General features: G+C 41.0%; 2 protein-coding genes across 5 annotated transcripts in view; both read left to right on the top strand.

Moving 5' to 3' along the window:
• The window catches only part of nyap1 (neuronal tyrosine phosphorylated phosphoinositide-3-kinase adaptor 1), a 38,674-nt gene extending 25,996 nt beyond the window's left edge, over nucleotides 1-12,678 (top strand). For all 4 annotated transcript variants that reach the window (XM_029448569.1, XM_029448567.1, XM_029448568.1 and 1 more), the window contains exons 3-7: nucleotides 5,602-5,963; nucleotides 6,038-7,924; nucleotides 8,042-8,284; nucleotides 9,336-9,442; nucleotides 10,016-12,678. In XM_029448569.1, coding sequence (XP_029304429.1) covers nucleotides 5,602-5,963; nucleotides 6,038-7,924; nucleotides 8,042-8,284; nucleotides 9,336-9,442; nucleotides 10,016-10,438 — 3,022 coding nt within the window. In that variant the 3' untranslated portion in view covers nucleotides 10,439-12,678. The remainder of the gene's footprint in view (nucleotides 1-5,601; nucleotides 5,964-6,037; nucleotides 7,925-8,041; nucleotides 8,285-9,335; nucleotides 9,443-10,015) is intronic.
• A 1,584-nt stretch (nucleotides 12,679-14,262) lies between these two features.
• On the top strand, nucleotides 14,263-25,065 carry atp1b2b (ATPase Na+/K+ transporting subunit beta 2b). Its single transcript, XM_029448600.1, has 7 exons — nucleotides 14,263-14,647; nucleotides 19,206-19,334; nucleotides 19,430-19,537; nucleotides 19,739-19,944; nucleotides 20,508-20,567; nucleotides 21,051-21,146; nucleotides 21,301-25,065. Exons 1-7 carry the CDS (start codon nucleotides 14,560-14,562, stop codon nucleotides 21,460-21,462), a joined length of 849 nt encoding a protein of 282 aa, XP_029304460.1. The 5' UTR covers nucleotides 14,263-14,559; the 3' UTR covers nucleotides 21,463-25,065.
• The last annotated feature ends 766 nt before the right edge of the window (nucleotides 25,066-25,831 follow it).

Below are 25,831 nucleotides of genomic sequence, written 5' to 3'. Positions count from 1 at the left end.
GAATCACCTATAATTCACCAAATCCGCAGAGGAAAGGGAGAACAGCTCCGTTTGTTTTGAAGCGTCGTCCAGTGCTTCCTGACTCACAGCGCTAATTGGAGGCCTTCATGTTGGCAGTAGAAATCAACGTCATGGCAGCATCAAGCCAGTGGAGGTGTAGATCAGCAAACAGGGCAGGGTCAGGGGGATGAAACCACACAGGGAGGAAATGGATGGAAACCAAATGGACTGTAGGCAGCAACGACACCGACTGCAGAGCTGGTGGGAGGGAGGGGGTAGGAGGAGGGTCAAAGGACGCAGTATGAAGGGCACTGGTAGACAGTTTGAGATTTCAGGGCCCTCAGGAGAGAAATCACATTTTATAAAGCAGAGATGACTGTGGAGATCCTGAATGATAAATAGGTGAGTTTCAATATGAGTTTTAAAAATAGTATCTTATGGCGCTAATACAGGCAGACAGACTATTCCCAGTAGTGACGGTTGGTGGAAGAAAACCTCTCTGACAGCTGAGGCTTTATTAATTCTTGCACAGACTTCTGAGACCGGAGTGAATGGGTGTAGCCTGGCACCTCCAGTGTGCATGCAGATGTATGGAGGACTAAAAGCAAATCCCTTTAAAGGAATTCAGTAATTAATATTCAATTGGACAAAAAGGGATGAAAAAAAGACAAATAAAAAGATTATCAAACGTTTATAAATTACAAAGGGATTTGTTATTCCAATCAAGTTAATGAGAATGGTCTCTCCTTTTTGTTTTAGTGTCCTGTCTACGAGGACATATTAAATGTACTTTTTACTAAAATGACCTTCATTTATGTTTATTTCTTTTGGCTGGATGACTATGAATAAGTTGTGCTTCAAGAAGGGATCTTTTTTTAAGCAGATTTTATTTGCAAAACCAAGGAAGAGAAGTCAATATATTTTGTTAAGGCTGAGCAGTGAAATAACCTGTAATTCTGTAATGGAATAAAACGTTTGACCACTGCACCTGTATATTTGTGGGGTCGTGTAAACCGTCACGGATTGGGCACTTTGTGTGAATTACACGAAAATAAAGAAAAATCTAAAACCTAATCTAATCTACGGATAAATAGATATATTTTCTAAATAAACAATAGAATTTGTAAATGAAGTTGACCGTACAGCTAATTATAGATAAGTAAATGGTGGAATACACAAATAAACGTAATAATATAATTGTATTAGATAAGATACAATAAAATCTTTATTTCACTTAGGTCGCACACAGAAGTCTTGTTATGGCAATTCTTTTGAACCCATGTCAGTTTTGGAATTTGCAGTCTGCTCAGTGTTGAAGAGGAGGAGATGTTGGCTTCACTGGGTCGAAGTGAAGGGATGAAATTTATTTCAAGGGAAGGAAATAGTGTTTCTGAGTTTTGTTTTAATATTTGAAAGGAGAAAAAAAGCAGATTTGTAAATGTTTTTCATGGCGGGAGACAATGCAGCTTCTTCCTGAGAGTTAAGACAACACTCAAGTCATCTTCGCAGAGTGTGTCATAACTTCCGTTTTCTACCGTATACTGACATTCTTCCTGTATGGATACATTTATTTATTGACGCCTGATTGTCTGAATGTGACAGTAATTCATGTTGGGCTCACCTGATGTGCGTATGAATATGGGACAATGTCAAAAAGTCTATTTTTGTTATTGTTTTAAAACAAAGATGAGATTTAAAACGGTGTCAAAAAAGTGCATATTTACATTTAAAATCTATATTTTGCTACATACCGTATATTTCTAATTGTATCAACTCATTGACCTGATACTCTGCATCACAATTGAATTGTCAACTATATTTTGAGGTAAACCGGGATCAGTCCAAGATTCACATCCTCTTTATTTCCCCTTTTCTTTTCTTTTTTTTTTACATCAAACCCACAGAAGAGAGGCATTTCTTATCCAAACCATAACATCTTAAGCATGTGGTTCAAAGCGCTTTCAGGTCTTTAACATGTTCTGAATGATTTGAGCTCATTCATTTTTCTTATGTATACAATTAGGAAAAGATTGTTTGCAACTGTCGTGGCATCAAAATGTGAATGTATTCCTCATTATATCAATGCTGCCACATAAACGAAGAAAAGAGTCTTTGTAACAAAAATAAAAACTTGAAAGTTAAGGTCAAACATGACTTGAGGTTTCAGGCAGACAAAGTATTTTCTTGTTGTGGAAACTTCCAATAGTTATTATCTGTGTGGTTATTCATTGAAGACATGCAGTGATAATAAAGATAAGGGGAAACTAATTTTGGTCGTTGTACAGGGGCGCCTGTGTGTATCACAGACTGGCAAACAATAATACTCTTAAAATAATCAATAATTATATCTTGTGCTTTATTACTTTATTGAGTCAAACCACCAGGCAGTTTCACTTTTTATGTAGTTTTCTTCTAGTGACAGAAGGAAATCAGATCATCTTAAAACCACGCTAGAGACAACCCATAACTTAAGGCAATTAATTAAAGTGTTGTGTATTGTGTCAAATAAGCCAGTAAGGTCCAACAGAATGAGGACAGCTACACACCCAGTCAGCTGCTCAGCCTTAACCCATCACAAACTTTGAACTGCTCTGATTTGCCCTCAAACCAGATTGGATCTTCTTAAAGATAACATTTACAGATAATGTCATTCAGTTCAGTTTGAATATAACCTCCTCTTAAACTTTGCCCTAAAAAGGTAAATTAGTAATAGGACAGTAGCTGCTAGGGGCAGAATGATCTAAACTGGATTTCTTCAGCTGAAGGTTTATCACCACAGTCTTAAAAGTGTTTTTTTCAAGAGTCTGTCTGAAGATAAATCTACCAAAGGGGTTGTTCAAAAGGCGACTGAGCAGCGGCTGACCTAATACAGTTTGATTGACATTGGCACTTTTGTTCTTAAGTGAACTGTAACATTTGTTAGAAATTATTTGGAGTTACCTCAAACTTATGCAGACAAATAAATTCCTGGTTTTTGAATTTGGACGTTGGTCAAAGCAAGACTGGAGGTGAAGAAACTTCCTTGAAATATTCCCTATTGATTAGTCCATACTGATTAAGCTCTATTCATGATTATAAAAGCAATCAGATCATACCAGTAATCAACAAGAGTTACTAAACTGTCCTGAATGATCAAGTTTCAACTCATTCTCTAGTACACATATTCCTTTAATTGTCTTTATTCTGCCTTCAAATGTAAAGCACTTTGAGCTGCATGTCTTTTATGAAAGGGGCCTAATGAATAATGCTTATTATTAATATTATTATCATTTAAACAGTGCATCACAAAAATACTGTTCTTTCTATAGAAAATGCTAAATTAAAGGAATATTTTCATACATTTTCATTACATTTAGGGAAAAACGCTTTTTTATTCTGAATATATGCTTTTTGCAGGACTGCTTCATGACCAGGAGAAGTAACTTCCTGGAGTATTGTCATCATTGTGAGGTTGCCAGGCAACCAGCGGCAGCTCCAGCGAGTTACTGCTCCCTCATCCCCTACACGTCCTGCAATAATCCCCCCCTCCCTAATTAGCGAGCCTCAGATGTGCTGGTAGAAGGCAGGCTGACAGTTTCCCCCCGGTTTCAGTCATTATGCTAAGCTAAGCTAACTATAGCTTCATATTAAGCTGACAAACATGAGAGTGGTATCAATCTTCTCACCTAACTGTTGGCAAATACGCATATTTAAAGAGAAGCAAATAGAGAGGTGAGAGTCCAGACACCTTTTGAACAGTGTCTTTGTTCTCGTTTTGAAGGGAGCTTCCTCTGCTCTAAGAAGAAGTAAGAAGAAAAAACCCAGAAGGAACTGCTCTGCTCTGGGCTAATTCTAAGTCGATTGTGAAGAGTCACAAGAACATCTTCACAGGCATACAAGGGCAAAAACATACTTGTCCAAATGCAAACATACTTTGTTGCTACAACACACAAATACATGATATTATTTTTCAGACACACACTGCCTCACACTGTGATTTGATGGAGAAGAAAATAGGAGCCTCTGTATTCTCCGTGATGAGCAGCCTCAGTTCACCTTCTGCTGCTTGCAATGTTGACTGCAAATTGTAAGCTCCAATTGTCTTCTCCTGTGCTTCACTGCCTCACAGGGATCGCAAATGATCTAAAAGAGAGCGTTGCGTGACCCGTAGTCATGTGTCGACATTATGTACAATAGTGAATCGCTTACACACAGCATGATTGTGCATTTGAGCTGTTTAATTACACAGAAACACAATTTCTTGCTGCCCCAAACATGTAGACACAGATGTGGATATCCAGATGTGGCCCTGTGGCTGCTGAGATCTGATCAACACAAACCTGGAATAAGAATCAGCCTAATGAAGCTGTGATTTCTTCCCGCATTGCTGCAGTAAATTCTGATATCTTTATACTTCTTGTGATGGTATTTCCTCCAGAAGTGTAAATTATTTTCCCCCTCTCCTCTGACATTTTGTGTAAGTACAGTAACGTCACATAGCCTTGTTATTTAAGAGTCTGTTGTACAGGGGAGAGTAATTCAACCTTGTTCAATCGAAGTTAGCTTAAAGGCCAGGGACTTATCTTGTGCTGCTGTGGGGCGAAGCAGCATAACACCTCTGGAGACATTACACCACTGCAGCACCTATCTCTAAAGTAGAGAAGCAAGCAGAGGGTTATCAGAAGCCATTTTGTAAGCCTTTGGCGAACTCAGCAGGGCATCAAAACTCCCAATTTTATATCAACAACTTGTACTAACACAGATGCCTGAACTGGGCTTGACTTAAAACTATCAGCAATTTAGCACATTTAAGTTTATTCTGGTTTACAATTATTTCACCTAATTTGAGGCTCTGAGGTGTATTTATGTTTAGTTAAATCTTCAATGTGTTTTAAAGTAAGTTATTTTGCTTTTTGTAAACAGCAAACAAGATCATGGAGTTAGACATGACATGATAATGAAAGATGATGATCTAGATCTAATAGTATTCATGGTATATAAGGTTTATAATACATTTTACATAAAGTATTTCACAGTTAGCCAAAAGAAGAAATACAATTGCTCCTATCGTTCAGTTTGGTATAACGCTGCAATATTTTGTCATATTTTTCTCTTTGTCAGTGTTATTCATTGTTGCGGGAGCTCGTATGATTGATGATTTCAAAGACAAACTATCAAATACATGAAAATCACAACTGTTCCCATGGAAACAGATGCTTTTGGCAATCATGAGAGAAGACCACAGATGTGGGCTGAGGATATGAAAATATAAAGAATAAGGGAATTCCAGCAGCGCAGTGTACACTATGAGTACTTTGGTTTTGACTGGGGAATTGATTTCCTAATTGAATGTGTTTGAGGATGAAGCAGATGTGGAGGAATTCAGATGGAAAGATATGTGAATGCGAAACATGGAGGAGCCTCTAGGGCTTTTCCTTTTGCAGTGAAAAGCCCTGCAGGCATTTCTTTATTGCAAAGGCGATGTTTGAAGACCAAAGCAACAGTGAGGAAAGAAGGAGGTCAATATAAAGTCTCATACATGAATATTTTTGCACTTAACTATGATTTCTTCATGCTTTCATATCTTTCTTCTACCTTTCGAACCCCATTTCCAAACTGCAGCTCGAACCAAAACGACCCTTCAGCTACCGTTGGCAAAGTCAGAGACTTGGCTTCTTTCCGCCGTCACTTCCGAATGGGTTTCATGACCATGCCGGCGTCCCAGGACCTGTCCCCTCACTCTTGTGCCTCCGCCATGGCCCCGCGCTCGCAGTCCTGCCATGCTGTAGGTGCCGGGGATACAAGTCTGGAGAACGGAGATTACTCTGACACCCAATCCCAACATGGTGGCCGCTGCCCCCCAACCAAGCCCAAACGTCACCCCAACACTCGCCTCAGCTCCTCATCCAGTGACAGCAGAGGACTTATTGATACACCACCACCATCCTCTCACTCACAGGCGAAACACTCAGAGAAGAAAAATGGTAAGAAGTGTCTTTTGAGGTGCTTATTTATTATTATTATCAGTTTTTTTACATGCATGTTTTTCTCCCTACAGCCATGAAGAAGTCTGACTCTGGGGATATCGGAGGAAAGAAGGTGCCTCCTTTAAAGCCCAAGAGAAGTCCCAGCACCCAGCTTTCCTTTGATCCTCTTCCTCCACGTGTGCCTCCTTCTGCAGCATCCTTACCTTTCCAGGCAGCAGACTCTCAGATTCAGACAGGAGACGGGGAGGATGAGCCAGTCTATATAGAGATGGTGGGCCAAGTGTTCACCAGAGACAGCCAGACGGCCACCCCCCACCCTGTCACCCCTGTGGCCACCACGCCTGACTCTGACTCAGACCAGAGTGAGGCCATTTATGAGGAGATGAAATACCCGCTGCAAGAGAACAGAGTTTCCCACAGACACCTGCCTCCTAAACATGAGAAACTGAAAACCTCTAAACACTTCCACGTCACCCCTTCCTCCTCCAGCAGCTCCTCATCTCTGCCACGCCCCTCCTCTTCCTCTCCTTCCTACTCCAAACCCAAAGCTACCGTTTCGATCTCCCATTCGTCTCCTCTGCCTTCCTCTGCATCCTCCACCCCCATCCCCCAAGTCCTCTCCACCAGTCCACACACTCCACGAGCTCCCACTCCCTACCTGCTGCAAGGGAGTAAATCCGAGCCCGAGTCCAACACAAAGATCCCGGCCCCTTTCCCCAATCTTCTACAACACCGGCCCCCGCTGCTTGCCTTCCCTCAGCCAGCAGCAGCCTCCAGCGGGGTTGGGGTGCAAAACAAGTTGGTTTCTGCTAAAATGGGAACTCAAACATCCAGCGCGACAACTCAAGCCAGCACCTCGTCGACTTCTTCTATTGTTTCTTCATCAGGCTCCAAGGAGTCATCGGGAGGAAGTGCATCCCAGCAGGACAAACACAGCAGGGACGCCCAGTTAGGCCCTGCTCCTGGACTGAGAGCCAGGAGCCACTCCACACCCCTGCCTCCATCCTCCAAGTCCACCTCCCCTTTCTCCCATCACCACCACCACCCTCACCATCGGCCCTCACACTACCATCACTATCGCAAGCCAGAGAGAGGAGACTCTCCCGCTCCGATCAAGGGCAGTTCGCAGAACCAGTCCACAGTCCAGACCCAAACCTCAAGTACAGGCAGGGAAGGCAAATCTGTGAGCTTCCTGTTGAAGTCTGATAAAGGAGAGAGGGATAAGGATAGGGACAGAGACAGAGACAAGGATAGGGACAGGGACAGAGACAGGGATAGGGACAGGGATAGGGATAGGGACCGGGACAAGGACAGGGACAGGGACCGCGACAGAGACAGAGATAGGGATAGGGATCGAGATAGGGGTAGGGACCGAGACAGGGATAGAGACAAGGAGAAAGACAGGGACAGAGATAGGGACAGAGATAGGGATAAGGACAGGGACAGAGAAAGAGAAAGAGACCGTGATCGGGACAGAGACAGAGACAGGGATCGGGATAGGGATAGGGATAGGGATGGAGGGCCCTACTCTTTACAGATGGATCACGGTACCTCCACATCTCAAAGTAGCACCAGCTCAACCCCGACGCCATTATCCTCATCCCAGCGTCCTCATTCTCGTCCCCATCTTCGCTCTCACACTCCTCACGGCCTGCCAGCGTACAAGCCTCCCTCCTCAGACAGCCCGCTGCTTTGGACCTACCCCTCCGGTGGCTTCCGGAGACCGCCGGCTTACGAGAGCCTGAGAGGAAGCTCTCATACGCCGTCTCTGCAACAGCCCTCAAGTCTTACTGGTGTAGGTGAGGGGGCGTTCAAGAGCAACGGAGGGTCTTCGTCCCTCCATTCGAAAGTTGGCTTCATGCCCTGGGACAGCAGTGCCAGCTTAGCTGCAGATGAGGGATCTTACTGGCCTATGCAGAGGAAATTGTCCTTCAGCCATGGGAGCAGAGACACAGAGAGTAAGTCAGGTCATTTTGAATACAGAGTACAGATCCTGTGTTGAAGAGAAATCAGGCTTTTGAAGGAATTTTGAAGTTAAATTTGAAATATTCATTCTGTTCCTTCCCCTGTCTCAGAGGAGGAAGGGCGTACATGGAATGGCAGTGCTGATGCCCTATTACGTATGGATAAGGATGACCTTTGCATGGGGTCTCGAGGAGGCCACTCGGGCATCCCAGTCCACTTCAGTGGTGCCACCAGTAGGTCGCTTGGTCACAGTGAGTCCTTGGCTGGCATGGACAGCAGCCCGGGTTTCAGAGCCCTGCCCAGAGTTGGTCTGCCTCTTCCCTGCCAGACTTTCCCTGCCTGTCGCAATGGAGGTAAGTAAACACTTAGTGTTCATAATCTTTTAGTCATAGCCTCTAACCACAACATCCTATTTAGAAAGGAACTAGCTGCGGATTTACATGGGGATTCTTCTGCTGGCTCTGTTGTGGCAGAGACTACCTCCTCTCCTCCGACTAACAGCTCTGCCTCCATTGCATCATCGTGTACTCAAGTTAGCCTTGAAGCTCTGTGTCTCTTTGTCAGTCTCTCTGCATCTGCACTCAAGACCTCCCTAGAAACAGAGGGACGCTGCCTACCTTGAGAATCAATGCAATACTTATCTTGAAGCAGAGCCAATAAAATAAGTGTTCCATAAACAGGCCCTCATCTCTGCACACATACATTAATGAGCCCTGGCCCTATTTCATGGTGTTTACACTGTACATTGTGACAAACATGGTTGTTTAAAACACTTTATAACTTAATTGAGTTTAGTATGAGCTAAGTACATGAACAAACAGGTTGAAATGTATATTGCCGTCCCGTAAAGTAAAGTGATATTACAGGATAAAGCAGTCAGAGTGCAAACCTCACCTCTGCTGTCTGTAATCCGATTTCAGTTTCACTCAATTAAATCACTTCTGTCACTTTAGTGTTACACTTATTTTGTAACTGTTGCAACATTTCTGTAGGAAATGTAATCAGGATCATATTTTGGATAAACAATAATTGCAGAATAGTGGAAATTACAGATTAGGATCACTTTTAAAATTAATTTCTGTGTTCCAGTTAGAATAAATGTAATGGAAATCTATTTACAAGATAATATGAGATCTCCAGCTGACATTGACAGAGTAAACAAATCTCTGTCAATGTGTCCATTGTTCATCAGTGTAAGGTTAGTTTATAATTGTCTAGTAGTTTAATGAGTTTACTATGTAGAAAAGCTCTGTCTGAACCAATGTGAATGTAGTGATACATTAGAATAGAGTAGAAGAGTGTTAGAATTAAAAGTTATATTCTAGTGTTCTCATGGATAGATACTTTATTAATCCCGAGGGAAATTTAGGGCAGGTACACAGTGTAATGTTTGTTTCTTTACAGAAGTGGGGCGGCTGGGCCGCTCCTCCTCTGCTGCTGGAGTGAGACAGGTGGGTGGAGGAGACGTCCAGAGACAGAGCAGCCTACCAGCACGAGAAGCCCTGAATCAGGTTAATATACAACACCCAGCAGTATAAATTTAGACTCTATTAAATTCATTCATGGTAGATTTGGGAGTGAACATTAATATTGGTCTCATTATTACTTCCCCTTCTGCTAGAGACAGTGCTCCTGCAGATCTATTTATAGCTGCTAGATATGCCCACTGAGCAGAATAAGGCTCTGGCCTGCCTCAAAAGAATAAGAACTGTAAAGGTATATGACGCAGGCTGATATGTAATCAGAAAATGAGAGAGAATAGTGGATGAGAGAACATGCTGTACTATGTTTTGGAGTGATGAGCTGCAGTCTTCCAGCAGCACATTTTGCCCAGATTCTAGCTGCATAGCAAGTGCTGACGCAGTTTAAGTGTGCTGCAGAGACTGTCTTCATGCGGCTGGTTGACCCTCCCTCAACCTGTTATAGATGAAGCAGCGCTGCATCCTCGTGGCTGTCCACAGGAACTGCAGTTTTATTCAACATGTGCTAGAATTGGCTGTCACTGCAGACAGCACTGCAGTGATCATGCATTTGTATTCATAAAATACAACATAAATTTACTTGACTTTTTCCAATGTGTCCAGCTGCATGGTCTGGCCCAACCTCAAGTGCCCTGCAGTCCCAGCGTGTCTCGGCAGCAGCAGCAGCTTCAGCTCCACCAGCAGCAGCTGCAGTTAAAGCAGCAGCTCCAGCAGCTCCAGCAACAGCACCATCTGCAGTTGCAGTTCCAGCAGCTCGCCCAACTGGCACAGGGACAGCCTCCTGTCAGCGGGGGCACCACCCTGTCCGCAACGCAGAGCCAGAGAGACGGCAAGCTGCTGGAAGTCATCGAGCGTAAACGCTGCCTGTGCAAAGAGATCAAGGCCCACAGGCGCCCTGACAAAAGCCTGTGCAAGCAGGACAGCATGCCCATCCTCCCTAGCTGGAGACGGACACCTGAGCCTCGTAAGACTGGCACGCCACCCTGCCAGAGGCCGCAGGCCGTTGTGTGGGACACGGCTATCTGAGGTGGTAAGACAGGCCAGGGAGGACAGCACTGAAGAGAGACTAAACACACAGATGAGTTGAAGATGGGTGTGCAGTTAATAAGAGAGGAGAGTAAAATGGGTTTAAGAACAAGAGAATTCTTGCTCTTGTTGTGTGATAAACTGAACAGTAATGTAGGTTACTGGAGATTTTGAACTCATTTGGGGGGAAAACAGAAAAAAGGTTGATAAAAGAGGTGAAGAAAGGAAGTAATACAATCAGACTAAATTAATCTCTTACCTGGGTGATTTGTCCTTCTTGATGTGTTCTAATTGCCAATGATTTTTTGCCACATAACGCCAGTGTTATTGCCACAAAATGAAGACCCCAACTTAACAATGGTTGGGATGTTTTCTTAGATTGGTGTTGCCAAATTTCCTCCTGACTACTTGAGACATAAAGGAATCATATATTTTCTCCAACACACAGTTGTCCAAACTTGCATAGAAACTACTCTGTGGGTGAAAAGAGGGGAAGACTCATTGATAAGTTATTGAAGTGTTTCTTGAAGTCGTGAATGCATATGAGATGTCTTGGTATCAATAGATTGTCATTGTGGATGCAAATAATCATCACTGAGGAGTAAAAGCTACCTACTGTATCTGTTTGCATATTTGTAATGTAAATCTATTTACTTTCTCAACGTTTCTGCAATTTTATAGCAATATGCTCCCGGTGCCGGAGCAACATAATTACATACTTGTGTCAACTAGCCTAACATACATATCTAAAGACTTGAATAAGTCATATTTACTGTGTCATTCTCTGCATGTCATGATAGACATACAGTATTGTAAAAGAATATGTGTAGAGATGATCATGTCAGACTTTTACATACAGCAGGTCTTCACTATGATAACATGTGGTTGTATAAAAAGATTAATATATCGCCTGGGGTGTCGTTAGAAAGGGCGGTGCGACAGATGGCACATACTGTGCAGTCCAGCCAAATATAGATACAGATCAATGTTACAAAAAACTTCATCACTCATGCTTATCCACAGTTGCACATTAGTGATTGTTCCACCACACAGAAAAACGAGCACTGACACCCATCAACACAGACTGTACAATATGGTGCAACTGATAAGACTGTGAGTATTGATCACCTCAAACAGAATGCTGGAACAATCTGCACAAAACATGGTATACGCTTAGGAGAAATTAAACCCTAATGTACTGTAAATAGATATGTACAACTGTATTGAAAATGTAGCAATTATTTCCATTTTCATACTTGTAATCAATACATATTATGTAGCATATACTGTATAAACATAACTTTGTTCACTTGTTTTTTCTAAAAGAATTAAGTACTTTATCTGCTGCAGCCAGTCCATGCATTACTTATAGTTCTACTAATAAACAGTAAGCCCTCTAAAGAAAGGCACAGTCCAGTTGTTTATTTAAATTTATGCAAGACTCCCTTTAAGCTGTGTTTTATTTATACCCTTTTTTTCTACATTCATTTTTATTTGTGTACAGATTTCAACGGCTCGTTGTCTTGACATTTTTGAATACTTTGCTGCTATCTTGAACTACTGGTGTTGTTCATTGAACTACATGGTGTCACCATGAGAAACATTATTAATATAGTGGTTATTGTTACATATTTGTTTTTATTTCTTATAGCCACGTGAACTGAAGTTTGTACCTTGAAGAGTGAGCCCTTCTGTAATAGTATTAAGGCACTTGAATGTCTCTTGGTTGTTGTCGTTTTATGATAGTTAGCACCAAGCTGTACAGTTACAGTACACCCAGTGAAAAGAAGACCTATCTAAATGTTTGAGAATCACTGCTTGGCCTTTTTTGTTTTAGTTCCCACCTGCTCGTGTTTGAGGGTCCAGGTTTTTCAAGCTTTTACTGAGTCCATTTTTTCAAACAAACACATGTCAGGTTGAAGGAAATGGGCAAGTGCAATGCATGCAGAGATTCCTTACACTGAAAATGTCCCAATGATACTGACAATATGTGCCCAATTTAATTCCAGATACAAAGTAAATCACCTTGATTCCTTTTCACAGACTGACATGAAACCCTAGGTATCATTTCCAAAAAATAGTTTACAGAAGCTGTTGGTTTTGTGTGTCTTCTAAAACAGTGGCCATTATATGAGTGCCATACTATATTGATATGGTAAGATACGGTGTACCTTGGAAATCACTGTAGTGCTATATTTGCATTGATATTGTTATTCAAAATAAATTTTATATAATGAACTTTACACAACAAACCGGATTTGTGCATGTTTTCATGCCTCGTGTTGTTTTACAGTGGTGATGGTGGGGAAGTGGACATTATGTTCCCACTGCACTTCTGCAGCTGGTGCTGCAGTACCTTCGGTGTCCATGTGAGGGCGCTACCTTCACTCTCCACTGCTGCTGCTGGTGCTGCTGGTGTGGCTCCATGCATAATAACCAGTCACCGCGTCAAGATAGCACACACAAACAGTTGTATACGGAGTTATCTTTCAGATCATTACCAACCTACATAGCTTGAATTTACACAGTTATTACACTAGGATTAGTTAGTATTCTGGCATACAATCCACTACAACTACAATGTATGTTGCCTGTAGCTTTCAATATGCAACCAATGCTAAACTGTAGCATTTGTACTTAAATGCACTTAACATGGTTTGGCCTATTTGAAGCTAATGCACTTGCAAGATTCCTGCTGTTCTGAGTTTGTATCTTCATGGTTGTTTGCACTTAATTTAAATTGCTTTGGACAGAAGCGTCAGCTAAATGAAACGTAATGTAATGTAGCAGTGTCTGCATAGGCTATAGCCTACCTATAGGCCTACAGACACTTTGTCTCACAATTTCCCAACCAGGAATCTTTGAAAAAGCTCATTAACGTTCAATAGTTTGAGGTGAAAGTTGATATAGTATATACTTATGTTGGGTTTTGAAGCCCAAAGGGTGCTGTGATTGTCTTTCAATTGAATCCAGTAAACTTCTAGTTGATCAAGATACTTATTTATTTAAAGTGATGATGACAGCATTTCAAAAATACTCTCAGCCGAGGACACTTTCACACACCAAGTCCACAGTCCGACTCAATAAAGAGCCATCATAAACATTTTGCTATATTCTCTACAGAAGGGTGTCGTCGTCCCTTATTGGTCCATGTTGGCGCGGTTATGCCCCTTGGTGGGCAGTCTTGTTGTGAAGAGAACCTACAGTGCTTCACATTCATAACTAATATAGTGCTCATTATACATTTGTGCAGAAATACATGTTGTGCAATAATACATTTTGATTGAGGTGGACGAGTACATGTGATAATCATTAAATGTGACACAATACAATCAGGAGTTTATTTACTTCACACTTATCTAGACCATTACATGAATAGTGTATTTCTCATTTATTGGGACAAAAGAAAGAAAGAAAGAAAGAAAACCCTCTGGCAGGCGATATCTGACCCATGCCAAACTAAATTAATAACGTCCCTGTATGATTATAATACAACAATTGGGACTCCAATATATCACTGGAAACCGCAGACACTTTAGAGTCCTTTAGGGAATATCAGAGGGATGTTGGTTTTTCTTTGGGGACGTGACGATAGAGGCCTCACAGCCAATAAAAGGATGCCTTCAGCCACCACGCGATTTGCTCTGACGGTTGTCTCTCAGGCGTCGGGTCTGTGAGGAAGGGGGGATGCGGTGCAGTTGATTGGCCAGTCTGGAGGAGGAGGAGGGGGGAGCAGCTCTGCCGGGGGAATGGAGAGGGTGGGGGTGCTTGTAGAAAGAGGCGGAGGGAGTGCTTTACCGCAGTATCACTAGATTTCTGCACCACTCATCAAAACTCTGCGGAATGCAGACAAGAGCTGGGGGGGAGGGCATATATTAGGACTGTGCTGGAGTGTAGGAGCGCTTCCTCTTACTATTACATCCATCTTTCTGTTATCAGATAGACCTCAGTAGTGTTTTTGCTTTTATTTTCATACATTTTGTGCGTCTGAGTGCTTAAGTTAACCTGTTTAGTTGGCGGTGGTACAGTAGGTATCTCTCTCTGTCTAATTGTTTCAACCCGGCGCTTATTGCATTAGGCCGCATTTATTACTGCTTTAGGGTCCACACTTGTATGACAATATGGCAAAGGATGGAGAAAACGGGTGGAAGGAATATATATGGAACCCGAGGACGAGAGAGTTTATGGGCAGGACGGCTAGCAGCTGGGGTAAGTACTGTCCAGCTACAGCAATGCAGCAAACACGGTCCCTCGGCTCTGTAACAGGTCTTAGTCAGAGTCTCTTAAACCTTTCTTTAAAATGTAAGATGGGACTCCTTAAGAAATTAAAGTGTGTAACTATAATATCAATTTCACCCTGATAGCAGTTGGTTGATTATTTTCCCTTCAGGTAATGAGTTGGCTGTCACTGTCCACTACAGCCTGGTGCTGGAATCTGAATGCGGCACTGCTCCTGTGGAAGCCGGTGGAAAGCAGAAAAAATCCTCCTGCCTAGTTTCTTTTTTTCTTTATTAATTTATGACACTGCTTTTGCTGCGCAATGCGTCCAGCATAAGGGTGGAGGCATATGGTTTTATTTCACATTTGAATTAGCCAGATTACTGCAGCACTGCTGAAACAGGTTCCACTCTGTTGCAAAGTGCATCTCATCAGCTCATCTCTTTAGAAGCAATGAGAGTGCCTCAGCTAGCTTCATCAAGAATTCTGCTTTTTTTTACAGGGAGATGGGTTGCTGAAGTTAAGTAGAAATACGGTTTGTAAGCCTGCAGCTTTATCTAATGAGCATGCAACATTATGTCATTAATTTTCAGGCTTTTCCCCCCCAGACATTTTGAAGGAAGATCCAATCCCAGCCCCTAAATAACACAGGGGCAGTGCCACATACTGTCCTCCTTTCTGCCATACAAGCAGCCTGCAACTATTTCAAAGATTCATGAAATGATCGGGCGCATATGGCTCTGTTCTAATGACATTGGAGCGTTTTAATCTGGGTAAAGCCGAGGGCCAAATGCTATTTGTATCACCTCCAACCCGGCCCCTCCCAGTGAGTGTAAATCAGTGAGGAATTTAATCCTAATCTAATGACTTCATTGGCTGATGGGGAAGGTATCAATTCAGGGGGTAAGGTCTAGCAAAGTAAACCACTTTCGGGAATTTAGATTATTTTTGATCTTTACACTGGGACTCAACGGCGCTGAAGTTTAGCGTTTGTGATTGGAATAATGTAAAGTGCTTTTACTTGCAGTGGTATTTTGGTGATAATGGTTCTTGACTGGACGTTATACTATTAGTGCTAGGGTTGGGAATCACTGACTGCAACTTCCTCTGCTGAAATCCTCGCACAGTGTACGACTTAATCCAGCTCAGTGCGTCCCAGGTGCTTTAAGGTCTGGTGGCCTTTTTAAGCTGTGCTCTCTAAGGCTTGTTAATTAGGCTATTTCTGTAGTCAGCCACTACATGTAGGTCTGCTAAACTTGGCATTTCACCTTCATACTTCTTCATTCTCCTAATGGAGCATAAACTGTACGTACAGTACCTCTACCTCCACCTGTGTGACTGCATTGAGCCCATCCATCCATTTTCTATACCCACTTATCTCAACATGCACTGAGAAAACACACTAGTCAGGTTGCCGGTCTCTTTAAAAAGGCAAATCTGTTGTTCACACTCATAATTATGCAGTAAAATGTACGTGCAGAGCATTAGATCAAAGGCTTCTTTGAGGATGAAACACAGAACCCTTGCTTATGTGTTCTGCTTTTGTGTAAAGAGCTGTAATGCTATGGAAATAGCCTTGATAAAAGAGAGCAGTCCTGCAAACTAGGCAAACATGGTCAAACAGCTACCTCTATTTAAAATAGGACTAATTAAGTGTACTGCACCTCCCACTTTCAAAAAAAAGAGAGGCTCTTACTGTAACATAGAAAAAGAGCATTAGAGGGCCTAATTGGAAACAATGCCACGATGCTGGTCTCACTGTAAGATTGCACATCATATACAAGATAATAAAATGTTTTTAAATTAAAAGCACCACAGCGCATAGCTATTTATTCTTCCTCCAGAGCATTTCATTTGGAGTTCACAGATCTGTTTGATCACCAATTTATAAAGCGATTGCTCAGCGTGTCATTCTAATTAATTCTGAAAGGAAAGAGACACCTCCTGCCATTATTATTGAAGAAAGACCAGGATGCTGAATCATCCCAGCCTGGCCTTTTGTTCTTTGCTTTCAACTGCCGTCTGCAAACAAAAAACCAGGGTGAAAGAGAGATGCTTCACTGTCAATCATCAGCGTGGACTGAGAGGGCAGACATGAGAACCTAACACCCTCTTTGCCAGGGGGAAAGCCACCCTGCCTGTACGATTGACCCCCGTATGCATGTGTGCACATCCAGTCTCCCCTGGGTGGTGTCATATTTGCGGTTCGCACTACTTTCCCTCTGAATGACAGAGAAAAAACACTTAAACACTTTGTTTTGTCACATCTTATCTCTGATGCCTTTCTCTCTCCCTCTCTGTAGTGCCTCGGGCCTGGTCCGGGGCCTGGAGGACTGACTCTGTTTATATTTAATGACTCAGCTTGGGTCTTTTCCATGCGACAGATGGGATGCTCACAGCCATTCATTTCACCTCAGATTCCAATAATTCTAGGAACAATTGGATGAAAAAACACACGCAAGCTCTAAATCAACAAGATTCCCCTCTGTAATTTCTCCCCGTGGAGCAGCATCCCTCTTGACATTTTGTTATGGATTCCTGTAAGCCTGGCTGAGTGGGGAGGCAGATGCAGAGCCTGCTGACAGAGCGAGTGAGCTCCACGCTGGGGGCCATCCAGCAGAGGCACTGGGGTCAGGGCACTCCGTTGCTACACAACACAGGGCCTCAGGTGTCAATGCTTAAAATGAAGGATGTGTCATAGAAAAGGACTATTTATGTTTTCCTGCTCTCTATGTAGACAGGAATGCCTGAGGTGGGTGCAAACAGCTGCTTCGAAAGTATTTGATCATTCCAAGTAGGAAACATCAAATCAATGGTCTTTCAGAGAGAATTCATCCAACTTCTCTGCATTGAAACAATACAGCAGTGACACAGTGGTGCAATGTTACATTTGAATGTTTTAGACAGTGCTGAAACAAGTCAGTTAATTGACTAGTTAATCATCAGAACATTAATAAGCAGCAATTTTGATGAATTCTTTTATCTGGTAAAAGCTCCTCAAATGTCATGCAAATGTATTATATTTTAGTTTTTTAATTGATATTTGGACAGAACCAGCGATCACACGATGTCACCTTGAGCTCTGTGAATTTTCTATTTCTATTTTCTGACAACCATTAATCAGAAAGAAAAAGGACAAATTAGTTGATAAGAAAAACAATCATTAGTTGCAGACTGTATGTAACATTATCTCTATGGTCTTCTTACATGAAATAGGCCTGAGTCTATGATGGCATGTAATCTCCTGACCCTGTGGTCTGGTCTCCAGGGGGTCCTTGTTCTCCCTCCTCCTGTATCCCCCTCTGTCATCGTTCAGCCCCCTCTGAGGACAGGGAAACTCTATAATGAAATTGATCAGAGAGCAGCCTTTCAATCTTGGTCTAATTGACGCAAGAATGTGAGGAAAGTAACCATACAGTTTATGTTTTGACAAATGAATTAATCAAATGAACTCCCTTTTAGACCGTGTTGTGTCATTAATGATATTTTAAGTACCCAAAGGATGTTTTTTCATGTGTGAGTGAGAAAGAGAGAGGCAGATGGAATGAAGCGACTCTAGTTTAATGAGGATTAACTGGCCTCCTGTGACCATTATCAGTCAGAAAGTGACCGCACAGAAACAACACAGCAGCAACATTTAATTAAAATGAGCTGATTCCATTATCTACTCAGATGTAAGATTATTCATACTTAGAAATGTGCATTACGGTAATTATTAAATGGATTGTATTTGCAGATGTTAGTCTAATGTAGCCTTACAGCATTCATCAAATCAAAAACTAGCACAGCTAGTGTATTGTGAGACACAGATACAGCAATTATTGATAAAGATAAAATGGGTGAATATGTAATCGTTTTTCCATAATATGGCAGTAAAGGATGGTTCTTCACGAAGCTCATGTCTCTTTCAAGCAACACGTAAACACAGGCAATATTACACTGTGTTGTATTTTCTACATATCACATTGTTTGACCACATTTGATCAAAGTGAAGGGGTGTTGGCATTAGTGTAATGCTTAGTTTGTTCTTAGTAAATATTATGCTAGTTACTACAAAGGCCAATGTACGTGTTTAAAAATGTAGTTGAACTGAATTTGATTGGTGTGAAGAATTTGGAGAACTATTGGCCATAAATCATTGATAGTAATATATGAGTGCATCTAAATTTAAATTTAAAGGAACTTTTATGAAATCATTCAATTAGCTTACAATTTAAGGGGGAAAAACATGACTTTGAATTTAGCAGGGACATTTAGCTGTAGTTAGATAATACTTTAGTATATGAACACAGGATTTGTTGGACACATTTATTTCTTATTTGTTTTTCCGTAGGCTATCTGTACAGTATTCCATGAAATCATAAATATTTGCTTCATTTATTCAATTTGATTTAGCTTTTCTAAGCAGGCCTATTTGTTTCCTCCTGAATAAGATACAAGTTAAAAGAATAAGGTCCATTGAACTGAATAAGTTGATTAAATGATAATACTTTATTTTTCACTCATATTGCATACAGTTGATACAACTCTCTTCTCTCTTTGTCTGCAGGTCTTATTCTTCTCTTCTATTTAGTTTTCTACATCTTCCTGGCCGGCTTGTTTGCACTCACCATGTATGTCATGCTGCAGACCTTGGACGACCACAAACCAACCTGGCAAGACAGGCTCACCACACCAGGTGCGCTAAACTAATGACACAAACTGCGTGAGCAAAGGTCACAATGCATGACACGATGTCGTGACCTTCCCCTGCTGTCTCTCTGTCACTCACAGGCATGGTGATTAGACCCAAAGAAGATGAAACCTACGAGATCATCTATAACACCCAGAAGACTGAGACCTGGGACATGTACGCTCAGGCCTTGGATAGGTTCCTGGCACGTAAGTTCGGCTCTCGGCCGCTCCTACGGTGACTCAAAAAGCTTACTGCTGTGGATTATCCGACAATCTAGAATGAATTGTTTTTTCACCTAATAAGAGATAATTCCTTTACAGTGGGTAGGAGATTGCCTTTGGGTTTTAGTTGAGTCATATTTAAGCCGTTACAAACCAAATAAACCCCCCTGCTGTCTCCCCCTGCAGCCTACAACAACTCTGTCCAGGCCGAGAAAAATAACGAGTGCAACCCAGACCAATACTTCGTACAGGAGGACAGCGGCGATGTGAAGAACAACCCCAAACGCTCTTGTCAGTTCAACCGCACCATCCTGGAGGAATGCTCTGGAATCAATGACCGTTACTATGGATACCAGGATGGCAAGCCGTGCATCATCATCAAGCTGAACCGGGTATGAAAGAGGAGAGGGAGGGTGTGTGTTGCTAGGAGACATGGATTGATAATGAAAACAATTATCATCCCAGTAAGAATAAGAAAGTCAGTGTCAAGATTATGAGAGCAACGATAAGTCGACGAATCGCTAAGGCGATGGACGGAAAAATGATCGTCAACTATTTTAATAATAGATTAATCGTGAAGGTACTTTGTCAAGAAAAAATGTCAGAAAATTCAGTTTTCAGCCTCTCAAAATGGAGATTTCCTGATTTTCTCAGTTTTACATCATATTAAACTGAATATCTTTAGGCTGACGAAACAAGACGCATAAAGACATTAATTACTACATTACTTTGAGAAACTGGGATCGACATTTTATAGACCAAACGATTAATCGATAGTGAAAGTAATTGTTAGTTGCAGCCCTAAAGATTATAGTCATTGGTTATTGCATGTATCTTTCATTTCTAGCATATTTTATAGCAATTTAAAAACTTAATTCTCCCCCCCCCCTCTGTGTTTAAATGAGAGTGCAATTGAGGATGTTGCTGGAGACGTGCTGTCTTTCTGTCTCACCAGGTGATTGGGATGCTGCCAGGAAAGAATGAACAGGCTCCGTTTGTCACCTGTGGCGCAAAGGTAATCCCTTTTTTTTCTTTCCACAATGAAAGGCAAACAATTTGGACTTCAGCCAATTCACGGCTATTGTGCCACACTCTCATCTGCAATATGCCACCTATCACCCGTCTCCATTCCCTTTAATGTCTTGTATTGTTTCAACTATCATATCATGTCATTTTGTCACTTACACCACCTGTGCATGTTCCTTTTTTTCATTGTGTTCCATTAATGTGCTCACTCTCAGAGATACAAAATTGGCAAAGATCAATGGGTAAGAACGGGATGTAGCTAGACTTTAGATTATGTTAAAACATGCATAGTAGTAGTGTAGATTGTATCTGCATGTGCATCAAGATTATGTGTTTTGCATTGAATAGAATGCTAAAGTAGATGTGTGTATGTTGGTAAATTAGATCTAGAGAGGGAGCTTAATGTGGCTCACCTCCTCTCCTACATATATGAGTTTTGGCTTTATCTCATGACGCTGTTTCACCCCCACAGAGAGAAGACACTGAAAAAATTGGAGAGTTGCTGTACTTTCCTCCAAATGGCACTTTCAACCTTATGTACTACCCTTACTATGGCAAGAAAGCTCAGGTAAGATTGTATCTAAAATCAGTACTTCATTTGGGAAATGTTGCTGCTAATAACCGAGCAGCTATCATGCATCTCCAGACAGTTTATTAAAGACGCATCAGACAGAATACATCACTTACTGTGTTTAAAGATACCCCTGGATTTGTTTTTGTAGGTGAACTACTCTCAGCCTTTGGTTGCCGTCAAGTTCCTTAACATTACTGCCAATCAAGATGTCAACATCGAGTGCAAGATCAACGCCAACAACATTCCCACTGGAAATGAAAGAGACAAGTTTGCCGGAAGAGTGTCTTTCAAGCTGAGGATCAACACTTAACTAGGTTGACCTTTTTTTCCTCTCCTGAAAACTACTTTCTTCATTCTCTGCAACATTGCACATACACAGAAACAAATCTCAGTATTCACACCCTTTGTAAGATTTGTTTACAACCCCCCAAATCTTAGGGGGAAATTGTTCAGGTGTGTGATGAGATGGGGCAAGAATAAAAGGGTGGTAATCCTGTCATTATTTCTGTCTGTGAGCTTTGGGATGAATTCTTTTCTGTAAATTAGTTTGAGGTGACGTCTATTTATACTGCATGACAAATTAGGGGATGTAAAGAATGTGAACATGTGTTTTCAAAGTTTGCAAGGATCAGCAACATTAACACTTTACTGCTGCTCCCCTCCCGCTGCCTCCTTATAGAGTACCCCTCTATATACCAATATACACAAATTACAATACAACATGTGTATATCTACAGTATTTATACGGTATCGTAACCTTATATCAGTACGTCTATTTTGTTGCACTTAAAAGAATAATCCAACAGACTCGCATATATCTCAATGGGTGGATGCAGAGATGAAGCCATTTTGCATGTGTGTATTGTCTTATGTGTGCTATGAGGGCAGGAGGACCCTTAGTCCCACCTCTCTGCTAAGTGTGGACTAAGGTTATGTAAAAAACCCACTGACCACCAGTAGGGGCCACACTGTAATCTACTAAACCTTACACACAGCAAGTGTGTGTTTCGCTAACAACATACTGTAAGATAGTCCAAAATCTCCAAAAAAATGGGAGTTACAGGAGAGGTCAAAACCTTTAAGAGTGTGTGTGTTTGTGCATGTGTGTGTATGTGTGTGATTGCGTGTGTGCTCCATTCACAGGTCCCATTTCATACCGTAGGTCGGGAAGTTGCATGCAATGTGCAATATTCATTAAGTGGCATTCATTATGAATGCCTGAGTCCATTCTTCGGATGACAGGACTTCCATTAAATGATAATTATTTTGGATAATTTGATATTCACACTGGTTGTTTGACCTTTATGAAACACATGTACTCCATATTTGTGTTGCTGGGAATGTTCATATCAACTCCACTGATGACAAATTAATTAGACATCAGTGCTTCAGACGTCTTACAACATCACCTTAGTTTGACAAAAAACTAAAACTCCCAGTCAGCTAGTGGCTAAGCAGAACTTTAGCTTCCAGTCTGCTCCCAACCAACCACCTGAATATCAAATGAATCAGAAACAAATTATCCTCCTGCTGCACGATGACGTTACACTCCCCGTCACTGTGTCATTTTATTCCTAAAGCTAAACCAGGAGCCAGTTTCTTGTGTCTCAATATTGAATTCATTTAAACACGACTATTTAGAGTTTTCTTTTTTTTTGCGTGCATTGCATCTATTTCACATGTATCCGAAATAGATGCCATTGTCATATTTTGTATTGATTTACACTGCAAGTGTGCTTTGAATTAATTATTGTACAGTTTTGGAGGATGTAGACATTTTGTGTTTGTTCCCTTTCTTTCATTCACTCCCATTATCATCCTCTAAAATATTCATCCAGGGTATCAAAATGTATAGTTTACATATTCTTTTAATGGTAACTAGAGTCTTGAATATGTGAGTTAGTAGTTTTGTTTTATAGTCCTGTAGGAAATGATCAAAACTGGAGATTTTCTTCCTTGACTACATAGAAAGGGATTTGTTTTTCATTGAATTTGTTGTTTTCTTGTAGTATTCTCCACAGTTGTATGAATCAGTCTAAAGGCAAAGCCATTATGATAACTAGACAACCAGTTTGAACAACCAACCCGTTGAAAAAGCATAGATTAGGCCTACATTTGGTGCTGTTTACTTGATGTGCATTCATTCATTTTGCAGTATAGACACACACAATTGTAAGAAGCGCCTGGAATTGTTGGCTGGAGAAATCTGTGGAGTTACACTTTTACACTCAGGCACATAGCTTTGGCATGGTAAAATAAAATTGCACCAATGCGACTGTGATCCTGCAAATGTCATCCCAGCAAATGTGGAACGCAAGCATCTGTTCACTCACATTAAGGTCTGGCTCGACTCCACCACTCCTCTTAGAGCAATGCATTTCTCTCGCAAATATCTCGCAGTGGTTGAAATAGAAAATCATGATCTGATCCAGCCATGACAAAGAAAGACATTTAGATATAATGTGATCTATATCTGAAGGGTTATTCACAATGAAGGATGTGCTCTAACAGTCAACTGAGGCTCTTTTTTTGCTTTTGATTTTTGTGACCGTCCACTGAGCTGTTCACATGTATTTCTCCTCTGGCATTCCTGCAACACTTACTTAATTTCACTGTAATCTCTTAATCTGGTCAGATAATCCAGAGCAGGCACGCTCAACTTCTTTACCCTACTTTGTCGCTCCTCCTCCTTGTGTCAAACCAGTCTCCATAATGGATATAGCAAGACTCATTTTATCCTCCCAGTGTATTCGATCCTATTTTACCCCAATCATTCTTAAATTGATCAAACTCTTTTAAATCACAATACGGCAAATAAAGTGTTTTGCTTCATCGCCTAATTGGACATTCTTGTTTTACTCATGTGCATGTGAAGACTAGTTCTTCAACCAAAGACCTTCATGACAGTTCAAATTTGATTTATTTTTGCTGCACTGACACATCCTCAGTAGAGATACTGTGGGATCCAGGTGGAGGGCTAAACACCCTGTGTAATTAAAAGGCCTAATCTTATGTAATAATAATAATAATAATAATAATACTATTACGCACAAAGGAACGTGTCTCACTACAACATAACAGTGCCTCAGTGGGGGGGTTTTCTGTGATAATTTGGAGATGTCCTCAAAAAGCAATATATTTATTTCTTGTGTGGCTGTACGATGTATTTATTAGAAAGGCTGTTACAAATCATCAAAAGCAAGGAAGAATAGGAAAGAACATACAGATATTGCAGTCAGGCAATTGCCAGCGTGCAGTATTGTGATGGAAATAATATAAAAAAGTGTTTTATTTATAAAAAGAGTATTTTTATTGCTATTTTGTTGTAAAGAGGAGAGAATGTATAAACGTGCATTGTACCATGTTGTGGGAGCTACCTGGTAGGTTTTCAGCATTTAATTCAACAAACGGCAAAATGTTAACAGCTTGATTGGAAATGTTTTTGTTTTTTATGTAGAAACATTTTTTGTCATGGTTTGAGACCTTTCTACTTTCTTAAATTGAGCTCATAAAGCGTGCAATGAAAGTTCTCTGAACACTGGGGTCTATCGTATCAGCATTAAGACACAGTCATTAAAGGTATGTTGGCAGTGAACACATCAGAAAGAGCTTTCAGAGAACTTCCAAGTGCAAAACCTTCAGAAACTAGTCCAATGTATCAAATCAGGAATTATTTCAACAAACCTCATTTCCCCCCACCCAACCCCCTCGTCTCAAATCGTACTATTGCCTAAGACTGTGGTGTAAGGATAGTTCAAGAAAATAAATCCATGAAATTTGTTGAGACACTCTCGCCCCAAAAGGATGATAATTTTATTCTGGATCTTAATTTTTTGCTCTTACTGTATGTACATTTTTGCTCATGTTTACTGCAAACCAAGATAGAGAAATAAATAAATGTCATTTAAGGGAACTCAGACTCACACTTCATTTTTGCTTCTCTGTCATCTTTGGTGTCATCATAGGATGAGAGAAGAGATTTATCATTCAGGGACAGACACTAAGATTAAAGTGGCCATAATACCAATGTGGATCATTTCATTGCAGCTTATTATGAATCAAAATGGAGACAAATTAGGGGTGTCGCTATAACCATGATATTTAAAAGTGAAATATTGATATCATGTTAATAATACACATATTATGATAATATCTTGTCAATAATTCAGCCCCTCTTCAATAACACTTTTTAAATTATGGTTATAGACTGTCCCTCAACTTCCTTCCACTTGTATTTTGACACCCAATAAACAAAGAGATTAATTTGACAGATAGCATTATTATTTTATTTATATATCTATTTGTTTTTTCTATAGCTACTATTGTGGATTATTTTGGCTACGATAATCGTGTAGTTCAAAGTCAAATGTAGAGGCAATGTCAAAAGTAGCGTCAGGTGGAAGTTATCTAATCTCATTCTCTATAATCCACACAGCCTACAGCACCAGTGGATTCCATAGTTAACCTGTGCACTCATACTGGTACATGGTAACAAGGGAAAGATAAAAACAGCAACAAGTAGAGGATATGTTTCTAGTGAAAATCTCTGCACTTTATTTTCAAGAGAACCAAGAGGAAGGGAATATGTAGCGGAAATACCACCAGCAACATGTCATCCTCCTACACACATCACAGGTCAAAGTTCACAGATCGAAGTCTTGGTGGGATTCTAGTTCAAT

Source organism: Cottoperca gobio, chromosome 14 (assembly GCF_900634415.1).
Source record: "Cottoperca gobio chromosome 14, fCotGob3.1, whole genome shotgun sequence".
NCBI lineage: Eukaryota > Metazoa > Chordata > Actinopteri > Perciformes > Bovichtidae > Cottoperca > Cottoperca gobio.
This window is presented reverse-complemented; position numbering and strand designations above follow the sequence as displayed.